This window comes from Mya arenaria, chromosome 3, assembly GCF_026914265.1.
Source record: "Mya arenaria isolate MELC-2E11 chromosome 3, ASM2691426v1".
NCBI classification, from domain to species: Eukaryota; Metazoa; Mollusca; class Bivalvia; order Myida; family Myidae; genus Mya; species Mya arenaria.
Genome location: NC_069124.1, coordinates 35,516,152 through 35,532,198, shown reverse-complemented (window position 1 = coordinate 35,532,198; position 16,047 = coordinate 35,516,152). Strand labels below are relative to the sequence as shown.

Here is a 16,047-nt window from a genome sequence, read left to right as displayed (position 1 = left end):
ACCCATGCACTTGATTTAATGATGGTCAAAATGTCTCTACATGGATGTCAAGTTTCGATTTGTTAGTTTCGGCAAACAAAACGCCTTCAATCGAGTTCAGTATAATATCGTATTTTATTTCACTCGTTTATTTTCACTCACAAACACATTTTCTGTTTCTAATGTGCTTATTTTCGGAGTTGTATACGAATATATTTTGTTTTCTTCTAAAAATCATTTTAGCATATATCTCTTTGCTACCCGATGGAGGCCCCTCACACAGTTTTGATCGCCACCAACGTACTAGACTGTCGTTCCTACGCAGGCTAGTGGAGAAATCTAATTCTTAAAATTCTTATTCAAGCTAGAAATCCATCAACGCCGGCGTACCACAGGGCTCCATTCCTTGCCCTCTCCATTTTTCAAGTCAACATTAACGGTATATTCGCCAATATCCTAGCCTATATTTGCCTCTTTGGTGATGAAACCAGTTTATATATAATTGCGGACGACCCTATCGAAGCTACTTCCGTGCTTAACAATAATGTGTGTTTGTCCACTACCTAATCCAGTGTCGGATAAATGAACGAACATGTTTTCCTTTGCTGTTCCGATATCCGTTGTACAACAACAACAATCTATTGTATGGCAATGAGCATCTCCCTCCGGTAGAATAAAACTTCTCTTCACACACAATTGTTTACGGACTGTTGGTCAAAATGTGTGACATCACTTGTTCGTTTTTTTGTTATTTACAAAGTATTTAAAATGCGCGTCTTCCGATCCACATAGCAACATTTTATACATTTATTTACATTGTGCATTTATTTCTGAATTTGTTTGAACTGAACAAATACATTTTAACTGAAGACATTAGTCGGCGATCTACGCAATACATATATATGTGTGTGTGTGTGTGTGTGTGTGTGTGTGTGTGTGTGTGTGTTTGTTCGTGGTCATGATGTTTATGTTCATACATTGTTAAGTACATCCATATACATTAAAGCATTACACATTCAAACGATAGCATGTGGCACCTATACAAGATAACAGAATTTGGTGAGGTAAGTTGTGGTCAAATTTGGGAGGCTTACATCCTCGACTTCAACTTTCATATCAGCCGTGAATAAAGGCCATCTATGACAAAGTCGGAATAATTTATTTTAATAATAGCTGAAGGTGTTCCTATTGTGCTTTCTCGCAGTCGGTATTCCACGATGGTGACTACACGTGGCCCACCCAGGTACAATAATTCATTGGAGATTATTCAAACAATATTTATTCACAGATTTCCATCAAATGTAACGTTATACAAATCATTATAAATACAGTGATTTTTTAGAAGCACGAGTATACATCAACAGCATGAAAACAATAGGCTCGGTTTGACTGAAACTGTGCATTCTTAATAATGATAAATTATCAACATTAAAAAGGAGAAGAAAGCTAATGGCCGACTGAAGTGTACATAATGGCTTTTCTAGGCAAGATAATTAAATGCCCCGTCTATCATAATTCTTCCGGTGACAACAAGTCACGGTTATTTGTATCCGACGATGGCAACGACGCTTGAGTACCCAATCAGACAAAATAGGGGTCGTGTGTATTGGTCTACCATATGGGGTAGGTGTAACCCCAGACACAATGGCGGACCCAGATCCACCGCCAGCTCCAGGGCATGGGACAGTAGAGCGGGAACGTCCCGTATCTTCCCCAGCATGGCCATCCAGGGTACCGCCGCCATCGGCAACACAAGCCCCAGGGATACTTGGCGTCCGCGACCCTAGCAATGGTGTCTGTATAAAGGAATTGAAACTGATTACGAATAAAAATGAAACAGTGATGGATTTTATTCCCGACATACGTTGGAAACCTATGGTCTGCGGAAAAGAATTGTTCTACGACCATAATAATCATTTCAAATTAAAACATTTCAAAGAAGCTATGATACTAGTCCATAATGATACTAGATCGAACTGGATGCGCATGGTATTTAATATAAAACACTTACATTTACTCGTCATAACCGGGTCCTCTTTGCAGTCTTTAAGTGACCGGGCCTTAATGATCTCCATCCCCGCACAGAGTGACCGCACCGCATCTGGCACTTTGTCCGTATATGGAACTTCCTCGAAACACTTGGCAGCCTCCAACTCATTCAATACCTATATGAGAGTAATACAGAGACATTTAGGTATAAACCTGAGGTAACATTTTAATATTATTTTACCTCCGTTACTGATGAAAAGTCATTCTATACAAGTAGTTTTTTTTTAAATATATACTAATGTCTTTAAGCTAGATTGTAACTAAAGTTTTATACATAAATGCCTTGGTCCGATAGTAATCATAAAAAAATGTGAATGATGTTTTCTTTCAATTAATAAACAATTATTATTTATAATTTTCATTCATAATACCATTTACTTAAAAGGTCATTGGAAAGCCTTGTGGAGTTCCCCAAACATGTGTGAGATGAAGACAACTACACTATAGACCGTTTTTAACTTTAAACAAGTATATGGCCAAAGTTAACATGGTTGTCAAGCCAAACTACTTTAAAATGTGATCTACTTACATCTCTAATTATGCACACTTTCCTGTCGCTTGGAATTTCAATGTGCACTCCCTAAAAAAGCAAACATTTAATTATATTTCTGATAACGCAAATGACACACAATGGCTCATTCTATTTTTTCATGTTCGCAAATTAAAGCACCACTCCTTAAAGGAGTGTGATTAAAACCAACATATAAAACACTAAGTTATACAAAACTTGAATAACACTTGAAATATAAGAATGGTGATTTGAGTGATTCATTTAATTTTTTAAACTTAAAAAAACATATCTAAGTCCAGTACCTCGACGTTGAGGACGCGGAGCACGTTCACGCCTTGGGAGTCCTTGATGGTCATTTCCATCCCGCCAGTTTTTCGCTCCGTCTGTTCAATACTATACACGTCACCGTGTTCGTCCGTAACAACGTTATTCCCTGCCTGAAAAGAAAACTGTGTGGTTAAATATTACAAACATGTTCCATTAATGATTTTCAATGTAAATTACATGTTTGTCAGTTTATTCTGAGATTGAGTGGTCATCCGGGAGGTAAGAGAAAATTCCTTGGAATCGAACGTATTTCTGGCATTCCAAATACACGCATTACATAACGAGGGGATACGGATAGTTACGAGTTCATTTTCCCTGTGGTCACACGAACAAGTTTATTAAGTTGTAAAGCGTGCAGAACATGGTATTGCGGGAGTTATTTAAACTAACAATGTTTATGTGTACCTACCAGTTGAGCGGCCCAAACTGCATATACGCAGCACGCAAGCAACACGCACCGACGAAACATTTCTGAAACATAAAATACATGTATACTTTTTCAACGCATGTTTTTGTTTTTAAAACTTTAAATTCAGTACGTGTATCAACAAAAATCATTTCGCAAAAAAGGACAGAGTCATATACATTCGGATATCCTCGGCCATTTTTTCAAAAACAACCTCGGATGTATATGGACGTTTTACATACTTAAAAAGTGGTACGTTTAAGTCCGCTGCAAATAGATCGCGTAGTAATCTTATTTAGTAGTTAAAATTTATGACTTAACTCTTGGGAATCGTAATTATGTTTGCAATAATACACTTCACTGGCAATCAATTTAAACTGAGAGCAATGAATACAACTCTTAAACACTACATTTAATTAATGCTTTTATTAAAACAAATACGGACTACTTCAACAGATGTACCGGCATACATCCGAGGTTGTTTTTGAAAAAATGGCCGAGGAGTTCCGAATGAGTCATATACAACTACAACAAATTAACACGGCTTAATAAATTAAGTTTACCTTTTTGCATGTTTTATTTCCTTTGAAGATATATAATTTAATGTGTGCTTTTTATTTTATTTTGTATCACAAATTTTAATTATTATTTATACCATTTGCGATTTTAGAATCATGATGTTTCTGTCCAATCATCATGAAAACAATACAGGCGAAACACACAACAGTTTATTTTGCTATTTGTCAGAAAGTCTACCAATGGGATAAATCAGTGCGTGCGTATGTAACAAAAAAAGGGTAGCAGGCGCAGTCGAACAATCAATCGTAGCCGTAACGAATATTGGACAAGGTGTTTAATCACTGATTTTGAGTAAACTTAATATTAAAAGCATGAACGTTTCAAAACAAACTAAACAAATATGCTACATGTATTATGTAAGTGGGTTACTGAATACAGCTACAGGTGCCCGTGTAGTCGTACAACTTACGCTGCTTAAGAGTGCTCGTGAATACCCGTATAGTAAAGGACAGAATATATAATGATAAATGTCCTTACGATAACTTTTATAATTGAAACGCAGTTTCGGCCAAAAAACGGTGGTAACGCCTCGACATTTACGATCTTAAGCCTTACAGTCATTATTGAAATGAGGCCCTAAAAAGACACTCCTTTAACCGATACTGTCACATATGATCAAACTTGACTGACGACATTCTCTGTTAATATATCTGTTTAAATGCGTGATTTGTTAAATGCGTGAACATAACAGTACCTTATTAACGTACACTATGCAGCTTATTGTGATAAATAAATACATACAAATCGTATCATATTACAAGACATAAGGTCAGAGCTCATTAAGAGGGATCTTATATTGAATATATATAATAAACAGTTGTATAAAAGGAAACAAAACATAATATGGTTCAATTCAATTCAATTCATATCAATTCAATTTGCAGTCAAATATAAGACATTAAAACCTAGTTCTTCTTCTCATTGTTTATTTTGAGCGATACAATGCCGAATTGTCTGCATTATGCCAATACTTACTTGGATAATCATGTACTGTTCGAACGTACTTGTGTCTTTTTATTTTGAATATGATTGCATCTTTAAATTTAAACAGTTTTTTTCTGTCTTACGTCAGTGTACGTGCCTTACCGGCGATACAGTGAAGCTGATATAATAATTCACGTTCCAATTAACCAGCGAACGTGCTTTTACGATTATACATCGTAGCTTGTTTAATAGTTTACGTTCCAATTTGATAACCAGCGAACGTGTGGTTTATCATATTTTTAATAAACAGTATGATTGTATGTTTAATTTCTTGTTTCAATTTTTTTTCCATTAAAATGTATGAACCAAAAACGCAGGCAATTTAAAATATGAAGCGATTAATTGCCAACGTCAGTGTATCTAAGATCATATTCAGCTGTTTAAACAGTTTTGTATAAACCCATATTTTGATTTCCTTTATGGAATTTTAAGGAGTCCGACCCATAAATAAGATATTTATTTGATGACTCTATTAAGCTGTCAGTAAACTATAATATTAAATGTTGATGCCTGTTGACCCGATGTATCTTTCGTATTCATTGTAATAGCATTGCTTGCTGATTATTCACTTGACAGACAACGAAAATGCACCGCTGACAAAATGTGAAAACATTTTTTAAGATTTAGGTGTTTCGTGGTCTGAATCAACTAAATATATAAGTCTCGAGAATGTGAGAATCTAAGTCGTGCATACGAGTTAACTTAGTCGTGGGAATTAAACAGAAAGTTGTGTTCACTACATACTTAGTTGTAGGACTAAGTAAGTATGTCCTGGCCACCAGATAGAAACATATTCACATATATCACGTACACAGCCACAGTACAACGCGTATGCACACATTTGCAAATCATTGCGACGAAATAATTCCTACGTACCACCAAAAAGGAATTTACCACAGACTTAAGCATGTTAAGATGAATTTGTAGAGTATACCATTCAAACATGTTTTGCTTTATTTAGCTGGGAAGAATTCATGTTAACAACAGCATATGTACAATTCATGTTAACAACAGCATAAATACAATTCACGTTAACAACTGCATTTCTTTAAAATTTGATATTCATTGGTATAATTTAAAGAAAATTTACAAACACATTTCCGTCAACTTGAAATCTTTTTCGTATTTGATTATTTCGCAAAAAGGAATTTACCACATGCTTAATTATACATTGCAATCTAATAAAAGTCACAAGCACGTGTTAAGGCTTAAATAATGCACATTCTACAATCCGCAGACGTCGGCTATTCGCTCTGTAAAGTTTTGTGTCCTTAATGACCAATCCACATTGATGCTGTATGACGCATTGTATAGATGCCAATATGTCTATATACGATAAGTTTTCTAAGCTACGGTGACGTCTTCATGACATACATCTTACAGGAGTTAGAATATGGTCTTTGGGATTGAAATTGTATGTGGCGCGCTGCAAATGCTACATAGGGATAGAGGTGACATGTGTTTTATTTGTTTTTGTTTTATTTCATTGTGAATTATAAATAAACTATCTTAGATGCCATTGAGTCACCCTACGCAATAGGGCATTTTGTATTGTATTTTATGTTTGGTGCAACAAACCGAGTTAAGTAATGAGTAGACTCTTGAAAGAACTAACCATTTCACAGTGGTTATTAGCGGAACCATGCGCGTGTGGACTGGCCGTACAGCCGGGAAAACTAGTTGATGTAATCAATGTATACAGTGCTATATTCCATTTACTCCATTTCGTTATTGTAATTCCATGAATATAAATTTTGTAAATACTTTATTCAATAAATTATATAATTGTAAACCATATGCTTTTATTTCCAGGTCACCAGTTCGTTCTTAAGTTGTTATGTTATGTATGTTTTATTTATTTCAGAAAATAGCTCATTAAGCCAATGTTTCGTGTTATACCCAACTTTAAGTAAAGATTGCTGTATCTTTGTCGATTGTAATCTTGGGTCAATAAAATAAGCAAGTACACATGGATGATTTTATCGCATTTATTCACCTTCATCCATAATCATCAAATAACACACATCATGTATAAATAATACAAAAAGCATGTTAAACAAATATAAATTAACATTGTATCGACATGGCACTACCATTATGGTCACACAACACATCTATTTAGTCCTGTACATGGTGGAGTCCATGCTGGCCCAGAGGGCTGCTGCCTTGTCAGGCCTTGTGCTGATTCCTACTGGTGATGATGATGTCACTGGTGATGTCATCGGCTCACTGTCATCTGCTTCCAAATGAGACTTGATGGACTGGGCTGTGGACTGCACCTACAAGAAAACAAGAGATTCTTTGAGTGGAGAAATAACGCTAAAGATCATCAAACTAAAATACAAATAAAGATATGACTTACAAAGAGTGACAGTCTGCAAACAAAGAAAAACATGGTGTAAGGGGTGTTATATATATATGTAAACACCCCTTACATATATTATATATAAATGAATATACATTGGTGGTTCATTAGTTCATCATGTACAATATCGATAATACAATTTGTATTAAAGTTCTTATTTAATATTCGTTCATTTCATATTTGAGAACATGTATATAACATTTGTTTAATACCGGCATTACTTACCAATGGCTGCTATGTTGCTGTCGCTGGCCTGTAGAGACACTAATTGTTCTCTCATGGTTGAGGCTGCTTTTACTAGCTCCATGTTTCAGGTTTTGTAGAATATTTGATTGTATGTGTGTGCTTTTAAGGGCAGTCACTGAATGTGATGTGCTACCTGTTCTTTTACTATTTTTATACTATTTTCAAAAAGAATCATTTTCACACTTTCACAGCTTACTATTGGCAAACACCACCACTTTTATCTATGCCTGATCAAAGGAAGTTCAAAGATTCACATTTGTCTAATTTAGCCAATCAATGAAGGTAATTGTAACCAATTATTTTAATAATCACTAGGCCACGACGAGGAGGAGGCTGCTCGCAATCGGGAAAAACACTTGAACTACCAGCGAGACCTGGCTGGACAGATTGAACACAACCAGGCAAACGCCCGGGATCGGTTTGAGCGCGAGGAGAATGAATATTACATGGGCATGCAGGCTGAACGCGAGTACCAGCAACGTCTTAAGACATGCCTGGATAATCCCTACGATGAAAAGATGCACCCGATGAGAAGGGCAATGGCTCAAAAGTCAGCTTAAGCCATTTTTATGGATAAGCAGATGTTTTGCGTGAAAATAAAATATTGATAAAAGGAAATTTAAAGCTTATGAATATTTCATGTCCATGAGAACTTATTGGTTTTAAATGTTATGAAAGAATTAAAAACAGGAAAGATAAGCTTACAACTTTTGTTTCCATTTATTATAAATATTGCTTTTCAATGTTATGAATAATGTTTATGATTTTTGTTGGCAATTTTGAAGATTAACAAAAAACTTAAAACGTTGCTCTAATGCTCAAAGGATGATAGTTTGTCTCGTCTCATCAGTTTTGGGCTTTGATGTCTGTGATATGTAAAATAACAAAAAAAAAAATGATTTCTGCAATTATTGTGTATCATTTTGACTTTCATTTCAAGGAAATGACTGCTGATTTTGATGTCAAAATAAACTGTGTTCCTTTTTTAGACAAAAGAATGTTTTTGCTAGAAATAAACATTTTGTAGAATGAATTTTTACACAGTATTTCGATCTATAAATTGAAACCAGTATTTCGGAACTTATGGTAATTTGATCAAGCCTGATCAATTCATGATCATGTAGATCGAGATGTATTATTTGAAGAAAATATGAAAATATTGTTATAATGTGAATCTGTTTTTTTTTTTTTTTTTTTTTTTGCAAACAAATGCATCTAAAATTATTGTGATAGCAGATATTTTTTTATCTTTATCACTTGTCCTTACAGGATATATTTAATTTACTTTTTAAAAAATGCATATCTTGAGAAATATTTCATGATGGTTTTGGAATTTAAATGTTTGTTGTCACAGTAATTTTGGCTGTTTTTATGTGCAGATGTTTGGCAACATGTACTTTTGTGCATGTATGTATATTTATGAATTTCTTTTTTGTTGACCTGTGATATACCTTATTAAAGTAAGCACAATAAAATCTTAATACTGAAAACACTGTAAAGTATCATTTTGCGTCTCGTTTGCTCAGAATTCAATAAGATATAATGCATTTAACCAGTTGAAAACCCGTTGGCATGACATCTTGAAATTATCTTACTGAGTCACATCGGATCAATTTGTGGTGCGTCTTCATTGACTGTCAGTATTTATGAAATAAATGACAAGTTCTTATTACACATAATTATTGTCCTTATGGTCAAAGTTGAGAGAGTAAATCAAACTATAAAATAGAATAAAATATGCAGGGTAGGTTGAATTTGTAGAGTATACCATTCAAACATAGTTTGCTTTATTTAGCTGGGAAGAATTCATGTTAACAACAGCATATATATATTTCATGTTAACAACAGCATAAATACAATTCACGTTAACAACTGCATTTCTTTAAAATTCGATATTCATTGGTAGAATTTAAAGAAAATTTACAAACACATTTCCGTCAACTTGAAATCTTTTTCGTATTTGATTATTTCGCAAAAAGCAATTTACCACATACTTAATTATACATGTACATTGAAATCTAATAAAAGTCACAAGCACGTGTTAAGGCTTAAATAATGCACATTCTACACTCCGCAGACGTCGGCTGTTCGCTCTGTAAAGTTTGTGTCCTTAATTACCAATCCACGTTGATGCTGTATGACGCATTGTATAAACGCCAATTTATGTCTATATACGATAAGTTTTCTGTGCTACGGTGACGTCTTCATGACATACATCTTATAGGAGTTAGAATATGGTCTTTGGGATTGAAATTGTATATGGCGCGCTGCAAAACAATGCTACATAGGGATAGAGGTGACATGTGTTTTATTTCATTCTGAATTATAAATAAACTATCTTAGATGCCATGGAGTCACCCTACGCAATAGGGCATTTTGTATTGTATTTTATGTTTGATGCAACAAACCGAGTTGAGTAATGAGTAGACTCTTGAAAGAACTAACCATTTCACAGTGGTTATTAGCGGAACCATGCGCGTGTGGACTGGCCGTACAGCCGGGAAAACTAGTTGATGTAATCAATGTATACAGTGCTATATTCCATTTACTCCATTTCGTTATTGTAATTCCATGAATATACATTTTGTAAATACTTTATTCAATATTTTATATATTTAAAACCATATGCTTTCATTTCCAGGTGACCAGTTCGTTCTTAAGTTGTTATGTTATGTATGTTTTATTTATTTCAGTAAATAGCTCATTAAGCCAATGTTTCGTGTTATACCCAACTTTAAGTAAAGATTGCTGTATCTTTGTCGATTGAAATCTTGGGTCAATAAAATAAGCAAGTACACATGGATGATTTTATCGCATTTATTCACCTTCATCCATAATCATCAAATAACACACATCATGTATAAATAATACAAAAATCATGTTAAACAAATATAAATTAACATTGTATCGACATGGCACTACCATTATGGTCACAAAACACATCTATTTAGTCCTGTACATGGACTGGAGTTCATGCTGGCCCAGAGGGCTGCTGCCTTGTCAAACCTTGTGCTGATTCCTACTGGTGATGATGATGTCACTGGTGATGTCATCGGCTCACTGTCGTCTGCTTCCAAATGAGACTTGATGGACTGGGCTGTGGACTGCACCTACAAGAAAACAAGAGATTCTTTGAGTGGAGAAATAACGCTAAAGATCATGAAACTAAAATACAAATAAAAAATATGACTTACAAAGTAGATATTGAAATGATATGAATGGACACCAACCTGAGCCCATTTCTTGCTAGAGTATGTGGTGAACATGGTATGTACACCCTCACAGACAGACAGACGGAGGAGCAGATGTAGCTGCCGGTATTGGTTCACCTCCAACTCCGCTCTCAGACACGCTCCACCCAGCTCAGACAGATGACAGTCTGCAAAGAGAAGAAATACATGGTGTAAGGGGTGTTTATATATATATATATAAATAAATATTCATTGGTGGTTCATTAGTTCATCATGTACAATATCGATAATACAATTTGTATTAAAATTCTTATTTAATATTCGTTCATTTCATATTTGAGAACATGTATATAACATTTGTTTAATACCGGCATTACTTACCAATGGCTGCTATGTTGCTGTCGCTGGCCTGTAGAGACACTAATTGTTCTCTTATGGTTGAGGCTGCTTTTACTAGCTCCAGGTTTCAGGTTTTGTAGAATATTTTATTGTATGTGTGTGCTTTTGAGGGCAGTCACTGAATGTGATGTGCTACCTGGTCTTTCACTATTTTTATACTATTTTCAAAAAGAATCATTTTCACACTTCACACTTTCACAGCTTACTATTGGCAAACACCACCACTTTTATCTATACCTGATCAAAGGAAGTTCAAAGATTCACACTTTTCTAATTTAGCCAATCAATGAAGGTAATTGTAACATATTATTTTAATAATCACTTGATTGGACTTCAGTTAATCAAGTTATTGTTTTTTCATCTTTAGGCTGGATTTCATAATTATTATAATTGTTCACATTGATTAATTATGGGAGATCAGCAAACAGAAAAAGACAAAATGAGTGATTTAAAACTTATACAATGTATAAGCCTAAAGGAATATAGTCAATATTGCTATATAAAAAAACGACATATAGCATGTGCATAGAACGTCTCTATATTTTACAGTAAAAAGTATTTTGAGTTTGTGTCTTGAATTTTATTTTTTTCTATGTGTATACCTTTATAAACTTAGAAATACCCTTAGATAGTCCATAGTCATTTCTCGACCAACTTACTATCTCATTCACATTACTAAGTCATCTCGTGGTCACGACAATCTAAGTCGTGGCTACGAGATCACTTAGTCGTAGGAATGAAATAGTAAGTAGTCTCCACTACATACTAAGTTGTAGGAAAAGTTAGTGTGTCGTGGCCACCAGATAAAACATAATCACACATACCACGTACACATCCACAGTACAGTGCGTATGCAAACATTTGCAAACCATTTCGACGGAAAAATTCCTACGTACGTGATACGTTTAATTCATTTTTTGTTCTTTCACTATTTTTATACTATTTTCAATAGCTTACTATTGGCAAACACCACCACTTTTATCTATGCCTGATCAAAGGAAGTTCAAAGATTCACACTTTTCTAATTTAGCCAATCAATGAAGGTAATTGTAACCAATTATTTTAATAATCACTTGGTTGGATTTCAATAAATCAAGTTATTGTTTTTTTTTCATCTTTAGGCTGGATTTCATAATTATTATAATTGTTCACATTGATTAATTATGGGAGATCAGCAAACAGAATAAGACAAAATGAGTGATTTTAAAGTTATACAATGTATAAGTCTTAAGGAATATAGTCAATATTGCTATATGTTAAAAACGACATATAACATGTGCATAGAACGTCTCTTTATTTTACAGTAAAAAGTATTTTGAGTTTGTGTCTCTAGAATTTTTTTTCTATGTGTATACCTTTATAACCTAAGTTTCGATTTATGTTTAAAACTAATTATCCAACTTAAGATAGAAATGCTCTTAGATAGTCCATAGTCATTTCTCGGCCAACTTACTATCTCATTCACATTACTAAGTCATCTCGTGGTCACGACAATCTAAGTCGTGGCTACGAGATCACTTAGTCGTATGAATGAAATAGTAAGTAGTCTCCACTACATACTCAGTTGTAGGAAAAATTAGTGTGTCGTGGCCACCAGATAAAACATAATCACACATACCACGTACACATCCACAGTACAGTGCGTATGCAAACATTTGCAAACCATTTCGACAGAATAATTCCTACGTACGTGATACGTTTAATTCATTTTTTTAGACTATATGCGCATGCGCGCAGGTAGTCTTAAGACCGCAAACTCTAAAGAACTACTTCTATTCATGTCGTTTTAAACCATTTTTTGTCTCAATGCGCTCTATCTTTAGTAGCAGAATGACGTCGAAACCATAAAAATAGATTATCCGAGTATGAGTTCTTGCTTGTTCGGCTATTTCCGCGCTGTATTCCGGCGTTTTATTTTTAGCAGAATATAACTATTTATAGATCGTTATATTTATCAGATTAGTGTGGGCAAAATAATAGATGCTCTGGTAGGAAGGTAACATACTGATATTCACTCTAAGTTCAGACCAAGATGTTTTAGAAATTATTACCGACCGCAAAGGTACCATCGCCTGCAGGGTGTGTTATTGTAACCATGAAGCACGCTCATTTGTAAGGGTGTATTTCTAATATAACTTTTATGAGGTAAGAAACAAAAATGATTGTCTGAAAGTCAAAATAGTTGTATCCCAGGTTTCGCATTGCTAATGCTTCAAATACTATGATTTGCCTGCTGTACAAAAACAAAAGACTATTCATTCTATGATTTTAGGCGTATACTTTTCTAATAAGATGTTCACATTTTTTGCGTAGAAGCTTCGTTCCGGTGTATTCTTGGCATAGTTTTGGACATTAGCCTTTCATTTTATTCTAACACACATTCCCTGATACGACAGTGAGTTATGAATACTTTTGATGAAGCAAAGTAGTTCGGATTTAACCTGTAAAAACCCAAAGAGTGCGAAGCATTCATAACAGCACTAGTATTATTTCTACACAGATACTTACATAAAACATAAATAACATTTATTTATCAATAATACTTGAAAAGGCACAATCATATTCCCATTCTTAGAACAGACAATTTCCGATAATCTAGAAATAGTTTCAACTACATTAACTGACTGATTTTCTAAATATAGTTTCTACATACATTAACTGACCACATGTTTGCCCTCACCGCGGGAAAACGACCATCTGATAAGCTCTGCATTTTCAATCGGATAGGAATTATTGCTAAAGTTATTCGTAAAAATAAAATCATTTTCCTTAAACAGTTAAAACGTGTATGTTAATAAAACTTGCATAACGTATGCTATGTAATCAAAGCACTGAAAATCTTTAGAAGCGATTGAAAGGGACATGCATTGTAAAGGGCGTAGCCAGCGTTACACACTTACGCATGTGCGTAACATTAATTTGAAAAATGAAAGGTCGAGGGCTAAGCTAAAAATTGATATCAGAATAAAAGGAAGAGCAGCCAAAGAAAACGTTGCTTCCCTGTGATAGATAGCTTTCTGAGCCGAAATCAATCACTTGGTAACTACAAAGTCCGCGGCATCGAACCTATTAATCCCTCCAAATACACTTCAGAGCTCAACATGTTCGTTCCATTTTCCATTGTTTCCACTGGGTATACCCCCTCCTCCGAACCCCCAACCGGCTACAGGGACATTCCCCATCTCACACCCTCCCCCTTTTAGTGCGTAACATTCGGTAAAGTCTGCTAAGGCTCAGTTTGAATCTTTAAATACATGGGGATACGTCGGCTTAAGTGATAAGCTGTGCATCTTGAAAGGAATTATTGCTGAAGTTGTTTGTAAAAAATGATTTTCCTTAAACAAAACGTGTATGTTCATTAAAGGAAATGATATATGATGTATTGTATTTTCCTATCGTATGATATCTAATAAAAGCAACGAAAAATATTTAGCATGCATTGTCACATTAAATACATGTGGAGGGGGGGGATACGACGATTGAAGTGACATTTACATAAACAAAATGACACAAGACGGCATAAAATAGGTAAAGATGTTGTTGTTTCCTCGCCCAGTGTGGGCAAAAGCGCTCTTGGCCCTCGGCACATTTTTCACTTTTATCAATGTGCCCTTCACCCATTCCCATAGTTCAAATAAAATTTGCACCTCTCATATATTTGCCCGCAGATAGTCTTTCAGCGCCTCGCGCTTTGATTATGATTTGCTACTGACGTCATGTCTTTGACTTTGAGGTGGACAAACCTCATTTTGTCCATTTGTAATGTGTTCGACATATACTACTGACTTAATTTAAAGTAAATTCAAGTCAAAATAATCTTACTGAGTCACATCGGATCAATTTGTGGTGCGTCTTCATTGACTGTCAGTATTTATGAAATAAATGACAAGTTCTTATTACACATAATTATTGTCCTTATGGTCAAAGTTGAGAGAGTAAATCAAACTATAAAACAGAATAAAATATGCAGGGTAGGTTGAATTTGTAGAGTATACCATTCAAACATAGTTAGCTTTATTTTATTTATTTAAGAAAATAGCTCATTAAGCCAATGTTTCGTGTTATACCCAACTTTAAGTAAAGATTGCTGTATCTTTGTCGATTGAAATCTTGGGTCAATAAAATAAGCAAGAACACATGGATGATTTTATCGCATTTATTCACCTTCATCCATAATAATCAAATAACACACATCATGTATAAATAATACAAAAAGCATGTTAAACAAATATAGATTAACGTTGTATCGACATGGCACTACCATTATGGTCACACAACACATCTATTTAGTCCTGTACATGGACTGGAGTTCATGCTGGCCCAGAGGGCTGCTGCCTTGTCAGGCCTTGTGCTGATTCCTACTGGTGATGATGATGTCACTGGTGATGTCATCGGCTCACTGTCGTCTGCTTCCAAGTGAGACTTGATGGACTGGGCTGTGGACTGCACCTACAAGAAAACAAGAGATTCTTTGAGTGGAGAAATAACGCTAAAGATGACGTCGAAACCATAAAAATAGATTATCCGAGTATGAGTTCTTGCTTGTTCGGCTATTTCCGCGCTGTATTCCGGCGTTTTATTTTTAGCAGAATATAACTATTTATAGATCGTTATATTTATCAGATTAGTGTGGGCAAAATAATAGATGCTCTGGTAGGAAGGTAACATACTGATATTCACTCTAAGTTCAGACCAAGATGTTTTAGAAATTATTACCGACCGCAAAGGTACCATCGCCTGCAGGGTGTGTTATTGTAACCATGAAGCACGCTCATTTGTAAGGGTGTATTTCTAATATAACTTTTATGAGATAAGAAACAAAAATGATTGTCTGAAAGTCAAAATAGTTGTATCCCAGGTTTCGCATTGCTAATGCTTCAAATACTATGATTTGCCTGCTGTACAAAAACAAAAGACTATTCATTCTATGATTTTAGGCGTATACTTTTCTAATAAGATGTTCACATTTTTTGCGTAGAAGCTTCGTTCCGGTGTATTCTTGGCATAGTTT

At 34.7% G+C, this 16,047-nt stretch overlaps 1 protein-coding gene across 2 annotated transcripts; it reads right to left on the bottom strand.

Moving 5' to 3' along the window:
• Positions 1-1,240: 1,240 nt before the first annotated feature.
• Positions 1,241-3,882, bottom strand: LOC128226187 (uncharacterized). Of its 2 annotated transcripts, none has more exons than XM_052936079.1 (6): positions 3,836-3,882; positions 3,276-3,337; positions 2,842-2,988; positions 2,558-2,608; positions 1,991-2,144; positions 1,241-1,775 (listed from the first exon to the last, which is right to left on the bottom strand). In XM_052936079.1, exons 1-6 carry the CDS (start codon positions 3,843-3,845, stop codon positions 1,591-1,593), a joined length of 609 nt encoding a protein of 202 aa, XP_052792039.1. In that variant the 5' UTR covers positions 3,846-3,882; the 3' UTR covers positions 1,241-1,590. The 2 variants fall into 2 exon arrangements, with proteins under 2 accessions (XP_052792039.1, XP_052792040.1); XM_052936080.1 differs by having other exon boundaries at positions 2,842-2,976.
• Between the last annotated feature and the right edge of the window lie 12,165 nt (positions 3,883-16,047).

Coding starts and splice junctions, on each gene's coding strand:
- LOC128226187 (XM_052936079.1), bottom strand. Junction 2,145..2,557: donor AAGTGTGCATAATTAGAGAT/GTAAGTAGATCA, acceptor ACTCTCATATAG/GTATTGAATGAGTTGGAGGC. Junction 1,776..1,990: donor CCCGGTTATGACGAGTAAAT/GTAAGTGTTTTA, acceptor TCCTTTATACAG/ACACCATTGCTAGGGTCGCG.